At 41.0% G+C, this 21,509-nt stretch overlaps 2 protein-coding genes across 5 annotated transcripts in view; both read left to right on the plus strand.

The window, feature by feature from the left end:
• Nucleotides 1-21,509, plus strand: part of ZFYVE27 (zinc finger FYVE-type containing 27) — a 668,411-nt gene that overhangs the window by 619,762 nt on the left and 27,140 nt on the right. The window contains exon 1 of one of the 4 annotated variants that reach the window (XM_042458802.1): nucleotides 21,251-21,356. The exons of the other annotated variants lie outside the window; for them this stretch is intronic. The gene's annotated coding sequence lies outside the window, so the exon portion shown is untranslated. Of the gene's footprint in view, nucleotides 1-21,250; nucleotides 21,357-21,509 lie in introns of those variants that run through there. 4 annotated transcript variants of the gene reach the window in all.
• MARVELD1 (MARVEL domain containing 1) lies at nucleotides 3,893-10,147 on the plus strand. Its single transcript, XM_042458817.1, has 2 exons — nucleotides 3,893-7,292; nucleotides 7,928-10,147. Exon 1 carries the CDS (start codon nucleotides 3,893-3,895, stop codon nucleotides 4,418-4,420), a length of 528 nt encoding a protein of 175 aa, XP_042314751.1. The 3' UTR covers nucleotides 4,421-7,292; nucleotides 7,928-10,147.

The raw sequence follows: 21,509 nt of genomic DNA on the forward strand, positions 1-21,509 counted from the left end.
CAATCCTTCATTTTTTAAAAAATAAGAGCTTGGAAAACTCATTTTTGGAGACAGTTCTTAGATAAATGAGAAAACTCATTTTTGGAGACACCCTCTTTAAACAGAGGCTGGATGTCCATCTGTCGGGTATGCTTTGATTGAGAGTTCCTGCATGGCAGGAGGTTGGACCGGATGGCCCTTGTGGTCTCTTCCAACTCTACGATTCTATAACCCACCTCATGGCCATTTTCTCTAGGGGATCCTGGGAGATGTCCAAACTGCTAACTACACTAGCCCCTGTTTTTCATAGCCAAATAAAAGCATTATGAGTAGTTACTAGAAGTAGTGCCCAGGAATGGAGGTGTATTGAGGATCAAAGAACTGGTGGCCTCTCTGTCACCAGCCTGAGAAAGGGAACCACTGTTGCTAGAAGGGATCAGGCTCCTTTTCACTCCACTGTGCCTTGTTTTTCAGTTTTGTATGCTTTTACTTGTTTGACTGTAATGTAGATTGTAACATAGGTTGGAACAAGAGAGAGATATCTAAGGCTTTCATGGCTGGCATCCATAGTTTTTTGTGGGTTTTTCGGGCTATGTGGCCATGTTCTAGAAGAGTTTTTCCTGACATTTTGCCAGCATCTGTGGCTGGAATCTTCAGAGAGCTGGATATATGGAATTTATTCCCTACAGTGTGTGTGTGGTGTGTGTGTGTGTGTGTGTGTGTGTGGTTGTATATATATATATTATACTGTGTGTGTATGTATATATATATATTATATATATATATATATATATCCAGCTCTCTTCTATGGCAACATTTTCTGAAGATGCCAGCCACAGATGCTGGCAAAATGTCAGGAATAAACTCTTCTAGAACATGGCCACATACTTCCCCAAAACAAACAAACAAACAAACAAAACTAAGAGAGACTTTCAGAGAGTATCTATTGAGCCCCATGTAACTGTTTCAGATATGTGCAAAGACCAATGTGGAGGGAAGAAAGGGGACTGGCAGTCACCTCTTGCATGCCAGGAAGCCTTAATGTAAGCAGAGCCCTCAGGCAGAAATTCTTTCTGTTTTGTCATCTTGGAAAGAAAGGATGCCCTCAAATTTGTCTTGTCCTTTTAGCCTCCAAAGGAGCCATACTTGGCTTTTTTGTCATGTTTCTCCGTCTCCATATTTTATCCATGGACAGACTTATCCTATATGGATCCCCTAAGAGCCCCCTAGAACAAATGATGTTAATTATCAGTGAAAATTGTACAAGGGTTTCTTGTGCTGCCGATACAGCCTCTTGAATGATATTGGATTATTGAATTATATTTAATTATTAATTCTCTAAATAAATAAATAATTGAAAGCTTCAGAATAATACAGTTTCCCAGTGTGTAGCTCTGGCCAGAGCTATCCTTAAATGGTTTTTCCTCAAATGACTGGGATACAGATTTTGTACAGGCCTGTTTTGCACCATTGTTGTGTGAAAGAGTAGAGGCCCCTGGCCCCATGAAAATTAATGTCATGCGCCACACAAAGAACTCATTGTTCTCATGATCTTATGAAAGTCAAAACTTCAAAATCAGATTGATTTCAATAATGGGTCCTTGTACATGTCAATGGAAAACCACATTGCTTCAGTACTCTGGTGGAGAACAGCTTAGAATTAAGCTGTTGGGATAGGAATTGACAAAGGTGTATGTGTGAGTGAGGAGAGGGAAAGACAGTCACCAAGTGATAAAGTGGAATCACCTTGTCAACTTCAGACATAAAAGTTAATTTTTTTAGGGATAACAGCAGATACTGTCCATGATCAGCCACTGGGACTCAGATATTATGGTAATCATTGCGTTCTCTTGCTAAAAGGTTGTTTGCAGCAAATCATGAGGCCAAGCGTAGCGTAGGAAGAATGCAACTTTTTAATGGATGACTTTGTTCCATATTGCCCACAATCCAGGTCTTCTAACCTTGATAAATCTTTCCTCTCTTTTTTTTTTTACTATAATTTGGTACAAAGGGTTTCAAGTTGAATATTGACATAAGCAGTGCTGCTTTGGGTTCAGACCAGCAGTTCCCCTATGCTGAAGGAAGGCTGATAAACACTTAAAGGAATCATATTTGCTCAAAGCAGCTGGCCTGAACAGTGCCTCTGAACGTTTTAAAGACGTGGCATTAAAATGTGCATCATGTGACTGTTGAGAGTCTCCTTGATTAAGGATAACCATCTTTCCACACAGATTCAGGTTCTGAACTGCAGTTTATATACACTTGGATGGTCATGGTTGGAACTGATGTCTCAGTTATCCCCCCTACTTATTATGTGACAAAATGCTTTGTGCTTTTTAATTTTATGTATAGCATTTACCATATATACTCGACTATAAGTCGACCTCATGTATAAGCCAAGGACAGGTTTTGGGACCAAAATTATGTATTTTGATATGACCCATGTATAAGTCGAGGGTAAAACTTAGAGGGATGCAACAAAGGATCTAAAGAATGAAGAAAAGGAAAATGATGCCAAATGATGCTATTTTCCTGTCCAAGCATTCATAAAGGCCAGAAATGGCACCACAGTGGACAGAATAGGGGGAGTTGGTGCTTCCTTGAGGTTCTCTTAGGATGGACTAAGCTCTTACTTTTTGCCACAGAGCGGGAGATGGTTCCTATTTTGAGTTAAGATAAAGCATTTGCATTAACCCATGGATAAGTTGACCCAGATTTTTTAGTCAATTTTTGACTCAAATTTCTAGACTTATATATGAATATATGCAGTATATTCTGTTTAATGTTTAGAAAGGCTCTCAGAATGATGTACATCTCCTGAAACTAGACCAGATTCTCTACTCTCAAGTTCATAATGTAAAACAGTGTGACACAAAAGGGAAAGGGAATGAGGAAGTGAAAGGTAAATGTGAAAATTCAGGCACAGTTTTTCAGCTTGCTGGGTACCTCTTTTGAGGGATAAGTGAGCCTTTAATCACAGATTTGTCATGAGACACTTGGTGTCTTTGCCTTTCTTCTTTCCCTCTTGTCTGACCTGATGGCATGGCTGGTGGATGACAGTAACTTGTTTAAACCCAGGAGGTTATTTTCCCTCTGTATTAGGCCAGAAACTTGGGAAGAAATAAGATCCTTGCTTTTTCAAATATGAAAAGCTGGTCCGAGTTGTGATACCCAGATAATAGCAATGTGGAGCTCACTTGCATCATTTTTACATAGTGAAATGGACCAAGACATGGGCTACTCATAATTACCTGAATTTGCAATGTGACTACACCTAGGCTTTTCCACACACTAAAGTAAGGTGAAGTGTGCTTTGGATCATAACACTTCCAAGATGATCATGTTTTATTTGGCATGAAGTTTCACATCCTATTTCATCAGATGCACGAAGTGCTACCTCTGTTGGCTGATTTGTTGCACAAACAATCTACAAACTGAAGCAACATTCTATGAATTGAACAAATCGTACTGTGGTACATAAATGCTTCTGTCAAATAAAATTTGTTCATCTCTAAAGTGCCACGAGGCCTCCACCCCTCCCTTTTTTTTTGGACTGGGCAAAGTTCAGTTGGCTCAAGTACTAGTTTCCCAGAGTGGTCAAGGAAATGGATGCTAAAGATGTCTTTTACAAAGTGTCTTAGCTGAGATTGCAGGGGTGTGGAGTAGAGATGGAGTGAGCTTTCAGAAGACAGAAAGAAAAAGAGAACCACCCAGAGAAGAGGAGGGGCAAAGGGGGGAACAGGGAGAGGCAGGCCCGGGAAACTGAGAGGCCCTGGTGCAGGAAAGACCGTTAAGCTGCAGATGTTTGGCAGCTGCAAGGAGAGGAAGTTCCTAAGAAGGAGGGGTGAGGTTTGCTTGGCTGCAGAAGGCTTACCAACTGGACAGGAGCAACTGGAGGCCCTGGGGTTACAGCATGCCTCTTCCGCCACCCCCTTCTTCACCCACACCCCCTTGCCCAGCATCTCGAGACTCCCTGAGTTGCAACAGGGACTTTCTGCGAAGTCTTTTGGGAGGTCTGCGCATAGCACAGCTGCTGTCGGGTGCTGTCTGCTGGGTGACTTTAGCAGCGCACAAATATGAAGGTGCAACCTATTTTGCAGTCTTTGCGGCTGTTCTGGTGTGGCTGCTAACCTTGGCACTCTTTGGGCTCAGCTTGTTGGGCCGCTGGTCTCTTGTGCCGGTGCTGGGAACCCGGTGGCTCTTGACAAACATCGTACATGACCTGTTGCTTGGAGTCATTCTCTTTGCTGCTGCTGCAGGGATTATGAGCCACAAGACCCAGAGTGTCAGCTACTGCAACCTGCCAGGCTATAGCCAGCCCTGCAGTTATAGTGCCTACTTGACCGCGGCTGTCTTTGCAGGCTTTGCTGCCTTCTTATATCTGGTCTCAGGATTCTACTGCTTGGTACGACGTTCCCAGGGACACCAAGATATAATCTAAGAGATGTGAAAGAAAGATGGAAAGAGATGAAAAGATCCTTCTTCAGCCAGCCAGACAAGCTTCACACACATTATCTATCCCACTTCCTGGTAGAGACACAGAACATCTCCTTATCTCTATTGCATTGATGGATGCTCTTGCCTGTAAACAGTCTGGCCCTCTTCATCAACAGATGAATACATCCTTTCAGTACACAGAAACTATGGATGGTCTGTCCTTGGGTCTTCTCTATCTCTCTTCTTCCTTCTTTTCACAGGTGGGTCACTGGGAGTCTGGAAATATTTGGCCTGGCCTGTGATTCCAGCAAATGTGAATGCCACAGGAAGTCTATAGCGATTCAGTGTTGTTAACAGCCCTTACAGGATCAGATTTAACTTAGCTTGTAGTCCTTGCCCATATGTTTTTACAACATATACATAGATTCTCACTCGTGCTGAATTAATGTTGAGAAATCTTTAACCTTCACGCTTTAGGGTGCCCCATTTACTTTATTATTAATATTTAGAACTTGAAAGGGTACTTTTTGCACAACAGTGTCTATAATCCCCAACAAGTATGGGTATGCTGTCTGGGGATTCTGGGAATTATAGTCCAAAATATTGTTTCCAAAATCTGTTAATATGATTTCATTTTATTTTAGGACTTACAAACAAAAGCTTAAAGGTTATTCCCAAAGACTGCTGTTACTTTATTTTTATTTTGCCCAGTGGTATTCTTTTCTTGATCAGATATTTATGACTAATTATTTCTTTTTAAATTTAAAAATATGTATCTAAACCTGTTATGGACATTGCAGCTTTTATAACATAGCATTACTCTAGTAACCAATTCTTTATTTCTACAAATAGAGATATGAAAACTCATGCTTGCTCTACCCTTTAACTTGGAAGCTCTGACTTTTCATCCCAGATGTTTATATCTGATATAATAAGAAGATGTGCACTGTGCATATGTTCAGATATTGCCTTTTTATTACTATTTAGTATATCCAAAAGCTAAGAACTGGTACCAAAGCTGTGCTCCAGAGCACACTTAGAGTTAATAGGTTTCTCTTTTGAGCCCAGCAAACTATAGCTGGCCTTTGAACTTAAATGTTGATTTCATTACAGTATACATTAACTAATGCATTACTTTCATGAAATTTCACTGGTCAGTTGTTTCATATAAGAGTAAGCCATCCCACTAAATAGTAGGAAATACTGGAGATCTACTGGTGGGACAAGGAATATTGATGAGACACTGTTCATAGAAATGGGAAGGATGGACTAATTATCATCTGAAACCAGAATAGGAATAGGATTAGGAATCAGCATGGATTACAGATGAGAATCCATACAGCTGGTGCCATATAGCCTTGGATCTAACCCTGGTGTTGGCTGTATTCAGGAAACAGATATTTGGAGTTTAAGGGCCTTGGAATTCACACACTCCGAGGTCTCTAGTATTTACAGACTTCCTAAACGTACTCAAGATCAGGTTCCCAATGAAAATATATTACAGAGCTATATTTCAGCATCAAGACTGTGATCAGCACTTGCATGGCCATGCATCATTCTGATGTCATTGTAGAAGCATCCCTTCAAGAGATGCCTGCACAATTTCTGTCTGAGTGAAATAAATCTTAACCTTGGTGGAAAGAAACATAAAGCTTTATAGCTCCAGAGCAGTAGACAAGAAAAGCTGAGGGCAAAAAAGAGCAAGCAGTTGCTAGGCCACCACTTGAGGAAATCTAATACTATAACTCAAAAAACTGGCATTTGCCTGAAAAGGGATCGTGATGGTGGTCCTTCCCTCAGCAACAATGAAAAGAAAGTTACATTCTATGGAAATCTCCAAATAGGGTCAAGGTTTAGAGCAGCTGAATTCCCATTTTAGCAGCTGGGAAATGGGATTCAATGGTATCTGTAGGGTCAGCCAGAGACATTTTGCTGTCCAAAGTGAAGAACAAAATAGAACCCTCATTCCATGTGCAGAATTTGAATGGATTGGTAGATGAATACTTTTTCAGTGATGTTGTCAGCACAAGTGTCTCAGATCAGCAAGGCAATTTAGAGATTCAGTAAAAGCTTACCTAGTGTAAGGGAACATGGGTGACCAGGTGAACCCTCCAGCCTTACTCTGCCTAATTGTAGTGCCAGTTCTAACTGTGGTACCACATCAGCATGTTTTGTGACTAGATGTCACAGTATCTGGAATGTGATACTTGTTGCCATTCAAACCTTGGAGCCTGGGTCGACCTGCACAACCAGTTCATACCACAAAAACAGAAGGCGCCATCACTGTGATGGATGGTCATGCACTATATTTTCCACTGCCTGCTCCTGACAGTTAAAGTGCCTCTGAAACACAAATGTGTGTTGGGGAAGAGAACCCTTCCCCTTTAAAAACTTCCACGGTTTACCTAATAATGCCAAACATCTGAGCAACTACCATAGATGTCTTTGATGAAGATGCAACAATTGACTTTGATTGAGCCAATAATTTTCAAATGGGATTGGAAGAGATTGGTTCTTGTTGGAGTCTACGTACCATCCACCTCAACAAGGGACCAATTCCAGCAACCCCACATGGAGAGCCCACTTTCCTTGACCTTTTTTCAGGACACCATGGTTCAAAGTGGGCTGTGGAAGTTTCCAGATGTCATCTCTGGACATTTGAGAGTGTGTATTCTGTACTTAAGCACAGCTCTCAGCTGTATTCATCTTCATTATTGTGCCATGCTGTGGGAATTTGAGTAGCTCCAACTTGGGGCACGGAGGAATCTCTCTGCACCAGAAACCGAATTTTCTTCTTGGATCAGCTGGAGTAGATTGTTTGACCGGGACAAGTCACCTGTGCCTCGGAGAGTGTATGACACCATGTTAACCTGGAGGTGAGAACCTTTGTGCTTTGAAATGGAGGAAGTACCCTTTAAATAATAGATTAGGGGGCAAATGGAAATCATGATCAATTCTTGGGAGGTAGCATATCAGTTCTGCCATTGGCAGGGACAGACTATAGCTCCTTCCATTGTGCCAAATGGGCAGCTGGCACAAATCTACTGCCAAAACATCTCTGTGTAAGCTTGGATCTTAATAATTCCATGGAACAGCCCAAAAGCTAGGCAGCTGTGGAAGTGAAAGAGAGAATAAGGCATCATCATTCATACAGAGTACAGGGTATTGAATATAATGCCTGTCAGAAGCTAGGGGCATGCCAGGTTTGGTCAGGGGTTAAAAATAAAGACATGTAGGAAATTGCTTTTTTGGGAAGATCTGGGAGTTGTAGTCCAAAGAAATAGCTTTTCCAAGCATAAGAGGAAGTGTGCTGGAAGCAAGACTGGGCTCTCATTTGTTGGAGGTTTTTAAGCTGAGGTTGAATGGCTACCTGTCAGAAATGCTATTAGCTGTGGCTTCCTTCCTTGGTTGGGTATTGGATTAAATTCATGGGGTATAATTCTAAGATCTGAGCAGGGAAGCTGATGGTAGTGTATCAGTAGTGTAAATGATTGTCTTTTTCCCCTTGTAGGCAACGAGGAAATTGTTCTGTTTGGAATTGTGAGGCTCAGACATCATGAATCCACAAAACTGCCAAGGGCTCCAGATCCATCAAACAGAGGAAGCATCTGAGAAAAGAGGCTACTGTATCATTACTCCATGTTCCATCATTTTATTTGGTACAGGGGAGGTTGTATGTACATGTGTTGGCTGTAACTTCCCTCATAGCTGCTGCTTGGTATCAAGCAAATATAGTGTAAATTTAGGGAAGGACTGTGGCATCCATTCAGTTTTGAATGTTTTGTGCCATGGTATGCCATGTTGGAAAGGTAGTGAAGGTCAGGGCTCTTTTGATGGGAGGAGATAAACTCCAAGATGTTTTATACTTCATTTTGTAGGAGCCCCAGCTAGCCAGGCATTCTGAAGAGTTTCACTCTATAATATTTGGAGGACCAAAGAACTACTGCAGTGAGTCCTATGATGCAAGTTTAAATAATGAGGCCTTCCAGATCATTCCCACTACATGTGTCCCATTTTTATCCTAACCCCCACACCTCAGTTCCTGTACCAGAATCTAATTGGGTATGAATCTTTCCCAGAGAAGATGTTCCCAATCCTTCATTTTATTTTGTAACTAATTCATCTTCTTAATAAAATTGTGTGGATCATAGTCTGTTATCTGTTTAAATGTGTTTGTAACAGTCCACTTCTTCCAAAATTTAAGATTAGGTCTAACTTCTAATGGTTTTTTTGTGGGGTTTTCAGGCTATGTGGCCATGTTCCAGAAAAGTTTCTCATTAAAAGAAAAAGGCATAGCCTATGGCAGGAAAACAGTATCACATGTGGAGAGGATTAGCTAAGTATCAGGTAAGAAGCAGAAGGTTCTTACCTGATATTTGCCAGTGGTCATGCTGCTTGGGGGAATTCCAGGAGCTCAAGCTAAAAAAAGGAAATTTTCCAAAACTCTAGCAAATAATCTGTTATGCTGCATTAGGCTGACAATTGTTCTACCCAAAAGCAGCCAAATTAATACTCCACCAGCTATTGTGTATATTACTGTTGTTGGATCTTCCCTTAAGGCTCAAAATAGAAGGGCTCACCCTTGATTTCTCTAGTGTGCATAGGCTACATGTCTAGGTTGAGGAAAGTGTGGCTCTGCATAGAGCCTGTGGCTTGATTGTATGTGGCTTCAGTATCATCTATTTTGCCAGATGCTGTGGGTCAACTCTTGCTTTCTGGACTGACCCTTTGGGAATAATTTCCTTTTCTGATTTGTATGCAAAACAGGGGTGGGTGATCGAGTTGAGGGGGGATGAGGTGGCCTGGAGAGAGAAAGAAATCTGAAAACTTTCAATGCTGCAAATTCTATTTGCTTTATGTGCTGACTGTGCCTACCATCATGTGCAGCCTCTGGTTTAATTTCCCCATGGGTTAGTGGCCCTGCATAGCAAAAAGGTGCCCTACCCCTGTTGTAGAGTAGGCTAGAGTCTTTTAATTTGTCCATATCCATTACCCTATGTACCTAGCAGGGCAGACCTCACATGCTTAGCCTCTGCCTGGGCATCACAAAATGTCAGGATAGAAATCAGTGTTGGAGATTGCATGAAAATGGCCTATCATGCTCTCATGGGAGTTCCCTGCCAGTTTCTTTTACCATGTGCAGATTGTTTTGACTGCCATCAGCTGGCAGACCAACATTTTAAACTTTCCTCCCTGTAGGTTAGTACTTCCCTATCATCTGTTGTTATAGGGCAATACTAGACACACACTCCACACACAATTCCCACACCTGCACTAAAATCTATATTTATTGATTATCTCAGCTAGAGAGAACTAATGAAGCAATGGAAATCTGGAAAGTCAACACTTAATCAACAAGTTTAATTGTTACAATAGGTCTACCTTTGGGTTGATCCAGTATGGTCTCTGGGGCCCCCATCAACCTGAAAAGGCTCTGGCAACTTGCCATTTTTGACTTACTATTCCATTCTGTTTTGGGATGCTCCCACCAAAATAGAAGGGATGAGTCTTTCTGCCAAAACTGAGTCTGTGACAGAGTGGCTGCAGCCCTTTGGAAGAGCTAAAACACATTCCCATCTTTGCTTTAGTGCCTGAAGGTGGTGGTACTCTAATGGAGAATATACTGGTTAACTAATGACAGATTTATACTCTACATTACCTTTCTTCATTCTGATGTCCTCCAGACTTCTTGGACTACAACACCTATAATCCCACAGCTCACATAGCTGTTCTAGTTCAACACATCTGTAAGGCATCAGACTGATGGAGCCTGCTCTATGCACACATTTTGTCCTGTTAATAAAAAATGTCTCACAAAGATCAGATGTAGGTGGAGTTCAACATATTGTTCCCAACTCATGCAGGAAGGTCTCATCAAATAAAAATCTCACTGACACCAACCCACTGATAGTTTAAAAGGGAGGACCTGGAGATAAGCCACAGTGTATTTCACAACCCTCCTGTTATTAATTTACTTTGGAATATTGATTTTCTTCTTTTTTTTTGTTAATCTATTTTAAGTAAGCATCAAATTATTTTGCTGGTGCTGGGTTGCTTTCGTCATCCCCTATAAGGATGACGTGTGAAACTTTTTGAGTCTGAAATTACCACAGAAAACAAGTCATTGGGGGAATTCTGCAGGCATTAGCTGAAAGCAAGTCATGAAGGTGACATGTACTGAAAATTTTTAGACAATATGCATTTTCTCTATATTGGTTAAAAATTAATGACATTCCTTTCCCTCTTAAAAAGCAGGGGGGCATTACAACACTAGGGATCACATTGAAAACATACATTAGATAATGGAGCACACCAGGAATTCCAGAAGAAAATCTGCATGTACTTTATTGACTACAGTAAAACCTTTGACTGGATAGATCATAGAAAGCTATGGCTTGTGCTAAGAGGAATGGGAGTGCCACAACATCTGATAGTCCTGATGCATAACTTGTACTCAGGACAAGAACTCTCTAGCTAGGAATTCCATAGTCCCTTCCCTAAATTGCAAATCTCATGATACCATGCGAAGTTGCCATGACAGTTAAAGTGGAATCATAGTGATATAATTGTGATATCTGAAAGGGCCTTGTGAGGCAAGACCAGGTCCTGACCAAAGACATTTTACCACTGTAAGTGGAGCAAAAACTCCTTCTTCTCTGGTACCTAAAGTCAGTGTACTGTATTTCTGATCAGAAAATTGTACAGGAAACTTTCACAAGACATCCTTTTCCTCCTTGGATGTAAAATGCTATAAGAACAAATTAAATAAAAAAAATTCAGCCCTTTTGTGACATCAAAAATATACTGCCTCAGAGAGCCATTTCACTATGCTTAAAGTTAGGGCTACAGCACCAAATTCTATCTGATCTTGAGTTGGGAAAGAATGGGATTTTAGCCAATCTCCTGTAGCTGTATGTGCCTGTCTGCAAGAGACAAATTAAATACCAACTACCTCCAGAATCCCTTACTTGTGCATGCATATGTGTGTTCAAGTACCTGTTGACTTATGGTGACCCTATGAATTTAATAGGGTTTTCTTAGGCAAGTAAATATTCACAGGTGGTTTTGCCAGTTCTTTCCTCTGAAATACAGCCTATAGCACCTGGGCTGGCAGTCTCCTATCCATGGTGCCTTTAGGGCATTTAGGCCTATCCCTTATATAGCACATGGTAACAGCAATACAGAGAGAATATTAGATTGCAGATAAGTCTGCTTCACCTCAATATCTTTTTTTAAAAAAAGCATAGATTTATACATTTGGCCCCTAAAATGAAAATCTTAAGGAAAGTGGAGGCTGGTAAAAGGCAAACAACTCAATAACTGTCCCTGGGTGCATCTTGGAAGAAGATTTCAAGCATTCTTTTGAAGGTCCAACATGTTTTTCATTAGTTATGCAAGGCTTACCTGACCTAGTTATTTCATTTCAAGTGCATATTGTTAGTTTTGGATAAAAGTTTTGCTGAAACCTGTTAAACTGCTCTTATTTTATGTGATACAGAAACTTTGGGCCTGAACAGACAGGCCAAAATAAAGCTGCTTTGGGCCACTTTGGAGGTATGCTGTTTAAATGATACATGCATCTTAAGAGGCCAGAAGCTGTGCCAAACCTGCGCTCCAGTCCTTAGGACTGGAGCATGGCTTTGGCGCGGCTTCCAGCTTCTTAGGACACATGCATAATTTAAACAACATATTTCCAAAGTGACCCAAAGCAGCTTTATTTTGGACTGTCTGTTCGGACCCAAAGTCCTACTTTTTCCTCTGTGCTTTCTGATTTTGGTACCAAATTTTCTCTTAAAGAAGTAATGCCCAGGAATACATCTATTTTGTTAACTGAGGTTTACTGTATTGGGATTCCATAGTGTAAATCTCTGTATGAAACCTTACATGGCAATTGTACTGTTGTTGTACAAATGAATTCATACTGTAATGTGCAACTAAATGTGCATGAGCATCCATGTGTGCCCAGGTACATGCATATTTGAATGTCATGAACAATGACACTGTATGGCTAATTGTGCTTCCACAACCTTGAAATGAATATGAACTGCTTCTGAAGGGTTATAACCCTATATACTTTTGGTAGCAAAGTAGAGACCGAAATAATGCAAGTATAAACAATAAATAACATAGTATCAGCTGGGACAGTATCAACTAGCATCTGAGGAAGTAGACCTACCGTAAGTCTATGAAAGCTTATGCTACAATTTCTTTTGCATAATTAGTATCAAAGGTATTACAAGATTTGTTTGCATACTGATATTCCAGACTCACATGGCTGTGACTCTGAACAGCATCAACTAACACTGTCATAGCATTAATGACAACCCTCAATGTACAGTGATGAGACTGCTGCACTGCTCATGAATAGTATGCGCCAATCAATTCTCAGTAATGGCAAAATAATATTGTAACGTATTTCTAATTACTGAATCAGTGGTGGATAAAGTGCAGCCACTAAGGCTGCATGCAGCCCACCAGGGTCATTTTTGTAGTCCCCATGCTCAAAGAATATCTCTGGAGATGTAGAAGTCGTTTCCATGACTTCTGGAGCCCCACGGACCCTTCAAGGTCAAAATGAAATTTTGCAAAATGAAAAAAAGGGCCTAAAAATTGTCCTGTTGAGGTTCAAGGAGGCCCCCAAATATGTACCCATGTCCTATACAGGGCATTTGAAGGGGGAAATGTGATCTTTTTTTCACGAGCAGGTAGGGATCTCCAAGGTTTCCTGAAGGGATAATGCAGCTCCCTAGTCTTTCACAGGTGACAACCGCTGCACTATATATACAGTCAGAAAGCACAGTCAATCAAAAGATGGTGCAAGGATAGTCCCACCTCAGTGAAGTACTGGAAGGGAGGGAATAGGAAAGCACAGATGCACACTCTGAGCAAGCACAATTGTGTCATCTGCCACAATGCCAGGGTCTTGCTTGCTCTGGCCAGTAAATGAGGTGATAATGAGGCTTTCAAGTTTTACCATTATTTTTCATAGACTGGAATATAGGAAATCAACAGAATTAGGAAAATAAGCACAGTTCTGGATGCTTCCTTCCTTCCTTTTTTTTTTTTTTGATGGAGTTTCTAGTACATACTGCCAGATTAAAAAATGGCAGTACTTTTTGCTAGACTGTTTATGTTTCTAATTACAAACTGAAAAATGATTTTCAGATGGTAATCAATCTATTGTTGGAACCTAATACTTTGTAAGAAATCGATTTAATTTCAGTTAGAATTAAGCACCACTGAATTTTCTAAAGCGAACTTGCACATGTGCATAGAATTTTAATAATGTTGATTCATACACACACACACAGAAATAAATAAGTATATCATAAATATACTGGTGGGGTGTGTGAATAAATTAACACCCACATAACAGGCGCACCATGATGACAAGTTTTTGTATATTGGGGGTGAGGAGAAGCAACAGATCCAATTGCAGGGTCCAAAACTTGAGTCTGATAAACGTCTATAGTCTCCAAAGTTCCCTTCAGAGAGGAATTTCAATTCTGCAGCAGCCTCTTCACAACTAGTATTTGGCCAGCTAGATTAACAGACAGGCCCAGACAGAGAAGGAAGGATTGGCATTCCATTCTCAACAGTCAGATCCCCAATGCTGTCAACAGGAAGCATGCCTTGAGAGCCACAGGCTCTCTGAGAGTTTTCAAGTTTTACTGATGGGACCCTGATCCCTCATAGACAATGATCAACACTCTCTGAACAACCCAGTTGGAAAAGAAGCAGCTTTTTCTCTTCTTCCAAAGGAAGGAAAAATAATCCCAGCAGGAAACCATCTGAGTAGCTAAAAAGGAAAGAATAGGGCAATGTTCTTTCTTCCTGTGAACTAATATAGGAAGATGTTGAAATGACCATTACAAAGCCTGGGAACAGTACTAAGTAATGTGCTACTTATTTCATATTAATTTTTTTTACAAGAAATGAATTATATATTCCACATATTATGAATGTTTCACTGTCAATATTGGTTTCTTTTATTTTTAACAACAACAACAACAACAGCTGAAAATGACCAGAACTGGCCCAACCCTTGGTAATGTTTTTGTAATAATTAGTATGTAAACTCATAATGGTCTGAATTCTGTTAGTTCCATCAAGGATGTGTGTGTACATGTTTCAGGTTGTCTACAAAATCTTCAGTTGTACATTCATGCTGAAGTAACACCCATAAATAAAAAACATAAATATATCCAAAGTATATGCCATCACATCTCCTGTGGATTTATGGTATCCCCATGAATTTCACAGGATTTTCTTAAGCAAGGAATATTTGGAGGTGGTTTTATTAGTTCCTTCCCCTGAAATATAGCCTACAGCACCTGGTATTAATTGACAGTCTCCCATCAAAGTACCAATCAGAACTGACCCTGTTTAGCTTTCAGGATCAGATGGAGTCTGGTGCCTTGAGGGTATTTAGGTGGCCAGCAAGAATACATGCAAAGAATCAATTGCTGAATGGTGAATCAACACACAGGCAAATCTCACTTTAGATGGGGACTACTAATAATATTCAAGCCAATGTCTCCAAGCATTCCTGTTCAAGAGTTGAAAATTAACAATGTCCCACTTGTTACTTAAAAATCAGTAACTCCTGCGTTACAAGTGCTTTTAATGCAGTACTTCCAAGCTTTGGGGCCCATTGCAAGGAATACTTCACCTTTTGGGTGTTCTGCCAGTGAGAATGACAGCAGGCACAAACATGGGAGCCCACACATTCAGCAGAGCAACCCACTAATATGCAAGCAAGAGAGTTCTTGCAATGATGAGGGCCAGCATGCAACACACCTCATCCATCAGTCTTGTATGTCAGAGTGTAAACAGTTTGAAATGGGAGTGTAACCCAGGGTGTTAAAACAGAATAGATTTCAGATACATACAGTCCTCTGGATATGGTTTTTCAATATGCACAAAGGCAATACATTTCCATGCTACACATTGTACTACATTTGATTACTATTATCATATTTTGTGGGTCCTGTTTCCTGCCCTAGTTCTGATTTTAGATGTAATGTCGTGGTTTTGATCCTTAAATCACTCTCTCTCTCTGTGAGAGAGAAATGCTTGGTGGAATAAACTGAAAGTTTTATTGTTGTGTGCCTTCAAGTTATTTCTGACTTATGGCGACTCTAAGGCAAACATATCACAGATTTTTTTTGGGCAAGTTTCTTCAGAGGGAGTTTGCCATTGTCATCCTCTGAGGCTGAGGGAATAATAATAATAATAATAATAATAATAATAATAGGATTTATTTATATACCACTCAATCACTGGGAATCCGGGCTGTTTACAACAGAGGGGATAATAGACGGTTCCCTGCCCTCAGGCTTACAATCTAAAAGACACGATACAAAAGGAGAAGGGAATGGTGAGGCGGGGAGGGGATCAAGTTCAGCATTCTTCTCTCCCTCTGAGGCCTGGACCAAGGCAGATGGACTGGAGGGATGGCTCTTCTTCTTCAGGCTAGCCCCGATGGAGCTGGGCCTGCCTGGTCAACTCCCTCATAGGCTGGAAGATGACAGTTATGAAGGAGGGGTCTTTTCTTCTAGGCTAGCCCTGATGGAGCTGGGCCTGCCTGGTCAACTCCCTCATAGACCGGAAGATGACAGTTATGGAGGGAGGGGTCTCTTCTTCCAGGCTAGCCCTGATGGAGCTGGCTGCCTGGTCAACTCCCTCACAGGCCGGAAGATATGACTTGCCCAAGGTCAATACTTAGACAAACCAAGGTGGCTTGGCTCTCCTTTGCCTTCACCAATGCACGGCAGAAGATAGCCAAGGTCTTGCCTCATATCTACATCACCCAGTGATTCCCCCCAATTGTAATTGATCCCTACAATTATTTCTGACAAGACAGAAATAACCACATTGGGGGCTGGGGGTGTGTGCTGCTTATAAGGTGAGTGTTGGGGGTTGGTCACTGCATGGTTAGAAAAGATTTTGAAACATTGTAATGTTATAGATTAATTCTGATTATGCCCTCATAATTCACTAACAGGATGCCAGCTGTTATTTCCCTGGGAACTCGGCCTTTATGATCAGCAATATTTCTTTTCTTTTATGCCTCCTATATGAGGGACTCAGAGATTGTTTCTACCTGTTGAAGGAGAGACTGTTCAGCCAGTTTCTTTATACTGCAGAGAAGTGAGAGGTTATGAGATATGCATAGAATAATGTATAAAATAGTTTTAAAGTATAATTCTCAGAATCCACAATCCGCCTGGACAATGTTCCTTCTCACTGAGGAATTCTGGAGGGAATGACTCCAGAATAATATTTCCATGCTCTGCCTTCAGATTTGGACTCCTGTAAACCCCTACTTCCATTTATCTGTATGGAGAGTCTTTGCAACCAGGATAAAAACTGAAGTTCCTGTTGGTGTTTGGAACTCGACTCCTGAAACACACTTACTGTAAACATGTTAATAATATATAATTGGATACTAAAGTAAGAATGTCTATGCCATCATATTTACAGTCTCCTATGTATGGTTGTAGAAGTTGGACAGGAAGTAAGTTGATAGGAAGTAAATCAACTCATTTGAGATGTGGTGCCGGAGGAGTTCTGAGAATACCGTGGATTGCTAAAAGACAAATAAATGAGCCCTAGAGTAAATTGAGCCTGAACTCTCCCTGGAAGCCAAGATGACTAAACTGTGGCTGTTGTAATTTGGACATATCATGAGAAGACATGACTCACTAGAAAAGTCAATAATGCTTGGTAAATCTTTTTTTATTTTATCCTGCTTTTCTGTGACGAGACAATCAAAGTGGCTCACAACACATTAAAATATCCACATTCAATATTATATCTCAAATCCCCCACTTAAAACAGGATTAAACATGATACAATTAAAATTGGAGATTAAAGTATCTGTTAATAACACAACAAAAATATAAAGGACAGAGCGGTGGGCTAATACATGATATGAGGGGCGATCATTCTGTGGCTGGACACTTTTATTCAGGAAAGGCCTGCCGGAAGAGATCCGTCTTGACAGCTTTTTTAGTAGGTAGAAGGCAGTAGGAAAAGCGGAAGACTGAATTATGGTTGGATAGACTCAATCAAGGAAGCTACAGCTCTGATAGTTTTTTGTGGGTTTTTCGGGCTATGTGGCCATGTTCTAGGAGAGTTTCTTCCTGACGTTTCGCCAGCATCTGTAGCTGGCATCTTCAAAGAAAGATGCTGGCTCATGAGTGACCATAGGATTCCAGTTATAGCTTATTCCACAATCTTTTAGCCATTTCTTTATTTGTGTGACATTAAAGTTCTCATTGTGCCAGTTCAATGCAGCACAGCTCTGTGCAAGACTAACATAGAGCCACTAAATACAGGTGTGGTTTTGCATTCTGGTAGTGCAGGAAGGCTCAGTAGCAATCTAATCCACATCCATTCCATCATTTTATTTATATCCTGCCTTTTCCCCAAAGTGGGTGTTAACCGAAGAATAAAATTACATTGTTGGCCTGTTATTCTTCATCAGATTTTCAGCTGGTGACATCTGCACCAGTTTGCACATGAACATAGCAGTTGTGAAAGAAGCATGTTTTACTTTTAGATGATACTGTATAAAGAATTGTTGGAACAGATACTTTCTAGAAGAAGCACCCCCCCCCCAAATGTGTGGTACAAGGAAATCCTCTAAAATGGTGCTCACCACCCATGTTTTGAAAGTAACTTTGCAAATATAGTTCTTTTTATTTGCTACTCAAGTGACTGGAAGCCAGCCCCCCTCCCCTTTGATTTAAATTAGTCACAATCATTGGACTGAATCAGTGTCTTTATCCTGAATATCATAGCTTGATTTGCATGATCTCCTTCTGGTGGCAAGTTGCCCCATTGTCCCCAGAACAAGCACATGGCTGCTCTGCATGCTTTGCTGTCATATCCCTAATTCATTCCAGCCATGAGATTCTGGGAAAAGTCATTTTTCAAGCTCTTGCCTATGGTTGCGCTATTGGAAGAACCCCCCTGTTAACTTCGTCTTCCAAGCACTTTAAATTATGTGTCCATATACAGTACTGATCAGCACATGTTACTAGGCAACCACAACATTTCCCACACAAAAGAACAAGTTATGCCAAACCACTAGTTTGCTTCAAATCATTAACAGCACTTTAGTCCAAGGATGGAAAAAATTATTATTCACACTGTAAATGGAACCTGTTTTAAACCAGTCTCTTCCAAGAAGTATGTCTTCTTCAGAAACTTAGAGCTGTTGACAGCAAATTGTCTGGGCAAGAAGGCACTCTTGTAATGGGATGATCTGGGGGAAAACATTATTTTTGTCTTGCATGTGTGGTTTTTGCTGCTGTCCTCTCAAAGTCATAGATAATTTCAAAAACATAAAACCTTGCACACAATTTGCCACATTCCCAGTGTTCTCAGTAAAGATGCTACCCTGACTGGATTTCAAAATATTTCACAAACAAATACAGTCAGCCCTTCTTATACACGGATTTGTTATACACGGATTCAAGCATACATGGTTTGAAAATGTTTTAAAAAAGTATAAATTTCAAATATCAAACCTTGATTTTCCATTTTTTATAAGGGACACCATATTGCTATCAGGGACGTAGTTAGGATTTTAGGAAGGGGGTCCAGACTAAGTGCCATCATTATAATGGGGCTTGAGTGCGGCAGCGCAGCAGCACACACCATTCATTTTTCTAATGGAAGGGGGGGGGGTCCGGACCCCCAGAACCCCCCCCCTTGGCTACGTCCCTGTTGCTATCTCATTATATTGAATGGGACTTGAGCATACACAGATTTTGTTATACACGGGGGATCTTAGAACCAAACCCCAGCGTATAACAAGGGTTCACTGTATTTTCAGGAATGCACAATGCCTACTTTATATTCCTCCTGCTCTATTTTAGATCCCTTTGGCAACAATAGATTTCCTGTTCTGGACAGCCACCTTGTGGTTTTCATGTGAAAATGCACCCTCCATCCATTATTAGAAGCATTATTATGGTTTGTGTACTGGGACTAGGACTCCTAGTGCTCATTTCCACTTACATTTAAACCAGTTTGCGATTTGCCTTCGTGTTGGTAAATCGATTCCAAAAGGTCCGTCGTTCCCACTATGAAAGCGGATCTTTTCATTATCTTCTTGTATTTGCTTCTTTTTTGGTATGATTGTCGTTCTCACTAGTTTGTGCTGCTTCAAAATGTATGTCAATCATCTCTGCATCATCAGTGACATAAGCGGCAGCCTGGGCAGTACAGCTTGGGAACTATATATATATATAGATAGATAGATAGAAATAAATTGATAGACGATTTGATTCATTGGTTTTGCAACTACTTGCCTCACTGATTGCAAGTAGCTGCAAAATCGATGAATCAAATCTTCTATCAATATTATTATTATTATTTTTAAATCATGCGCCCATAGATTACACCACAAGCGCAAAGGCAGCGCTGGAGGGCGGTATGGTGGATCTACTACAAACTGAGGAGGGATGGTAAACAGCCCTCTGCCATTAGTCCCTCCCCTTCAGAATGATGCGATTCAGATCCGTCGTTCCCACTTTTTGAACACGCTTCAGAATAGATTCTTTTCAAAAGAACCGCCAAAGAACTAGTGTCAGGAAAGAGCGGGGTTTTTTTTTGCGTTTGCCTCGCTTCATTGTGATTGAAACTGATCACAGTAGGATTGGAACCGGTTTCAAATGGGGACAACGGTCATATAAGCTGATCAGCAATTCGCTTTAAATGGAGATCAGGGTTTGAATCCCCACTAAGCCACAGAAATTCATTGAGGCGGGTTACAGACCGCCAAATAGTATGTATACAATACGTACGAGGGTTAGGAAGGGGCGGTGCTTCCGCATCCCCCTAACCCTAGTACGTATTGAATACGTACAAGATGGCGGCGCCCTGTTCATACGGGCGCCGCCATCTTTACGTATCGGACGCTGAGTGTCCGTACGTGTCGCAGCCTTTATGACGTAGCGAGTGCGCCCCTGGCGCCTCGCTACGTCACAAACGTGACTCTAAAAGAAGCTCCATTTTGGAGCTTCTTTTTCGGTCCGCGCGGGAGCCGCGCCGTCTGAAGGCTCCGGCTCCCTTGCGGACCTACCGGCGGCGGCGGCGGCAAACCGCTGCAAAGCGGCGGTCTGTACCCCGCCTGAGTGAACTCTCTTAGCATCAGAGGCAAACCTGGTCTGTATAAATCTTGCCAAGAAAATCCTAAAACAGGGTTACTATAAGTTGGAGTAGACTTTGAAGGCACAAAACAACATCCCTATTCATGTCACTATACACATCCAGTATAATATATGCATCGCATGAGGCAATGCATGTCACTGTTTAACACTGGGGTTTGTACACAACAGTAAAAAGCTTAGAGTGAGTTGAAGATTTTTGTTGCAATGTTCATTCTTTTAAAGTATGCTGCCTACTTCATCTTGCCAATGGATGGAAAATATTTTCAAAGTGTTTTAGCAGTAGCTGCAAGAAGACATTATTCTAGGTTTCTTTATGCTTGTTAGTAATTGTAACTAACCACTGTCCCCTGGAGGTCTTTAAGCAGAGGCTGGATGGCCTTCTGTCAGGGATGCTTTGATTTGGATTTCCTGCATGGCAGAATGGAGTTGGACTGGATGGCCCTTGCGGTCTCTTCCAGCTCTATGATTCTATGATAACAAGCCAGAAACTACCTATGTATGCCTCACCATTTCCTAGTGCTACATTTGAAGAGCCTTTCACGCTACATAAGTATAGCACTATGACTTCATCTTAACTGCCATGGTTCCATTCTATGGAATCCTGGGATTTGCAGTTCAGGGGAAGGGATTCAGACTTCTCAGCTAGAGATCTGTAGTGCTCCCCTGGAAAACAAAACCCAGGATTCCATAGGTAATAAAGGCATTACAACAACATGGATTTGGGAATTAGTTACAACAGCTTATTCAATTTTGGTAAGTTTGTCAGAACTGAAAAAAGCAGGCCTTTGCTTTAGTTATGACCTTAAAATCTCAGCTTTCTCCTGTCACATTTTGGCCTGCGGCCTTACAGCTCCATTTATGTTCTTCACTTTTGAGCATTACAAAATAAATAAATAATTTGTGTAT

The sequence above is a fragment of the Sceloporus undulatus genome, chromosome 3 (genome assembly GCF_019175285.1).
Source record: "Sceloporus undulatus isolate JIND9_A2432 ecotype Alabama chromosome 3, SceUnd_v1.1, whole genome shotgun sequence".
Taxonomy (NCBI): Eukaryota; Metazoa; Chordata; class Lepidosauria; order Squamata; family Phrynosomatidae; genus Sceloporus; species Sceloporus undulatus.

What these genes read in the sequence shown, in the direction of transcription:
- MARVELD1 (XM_042458817.1), top strand. Translation starts at nt 3,893, where the DNA reads ATGCCTCTTCCGCCACCCCCTTCTTCACCCACACCCCCTTGCCCAGCA.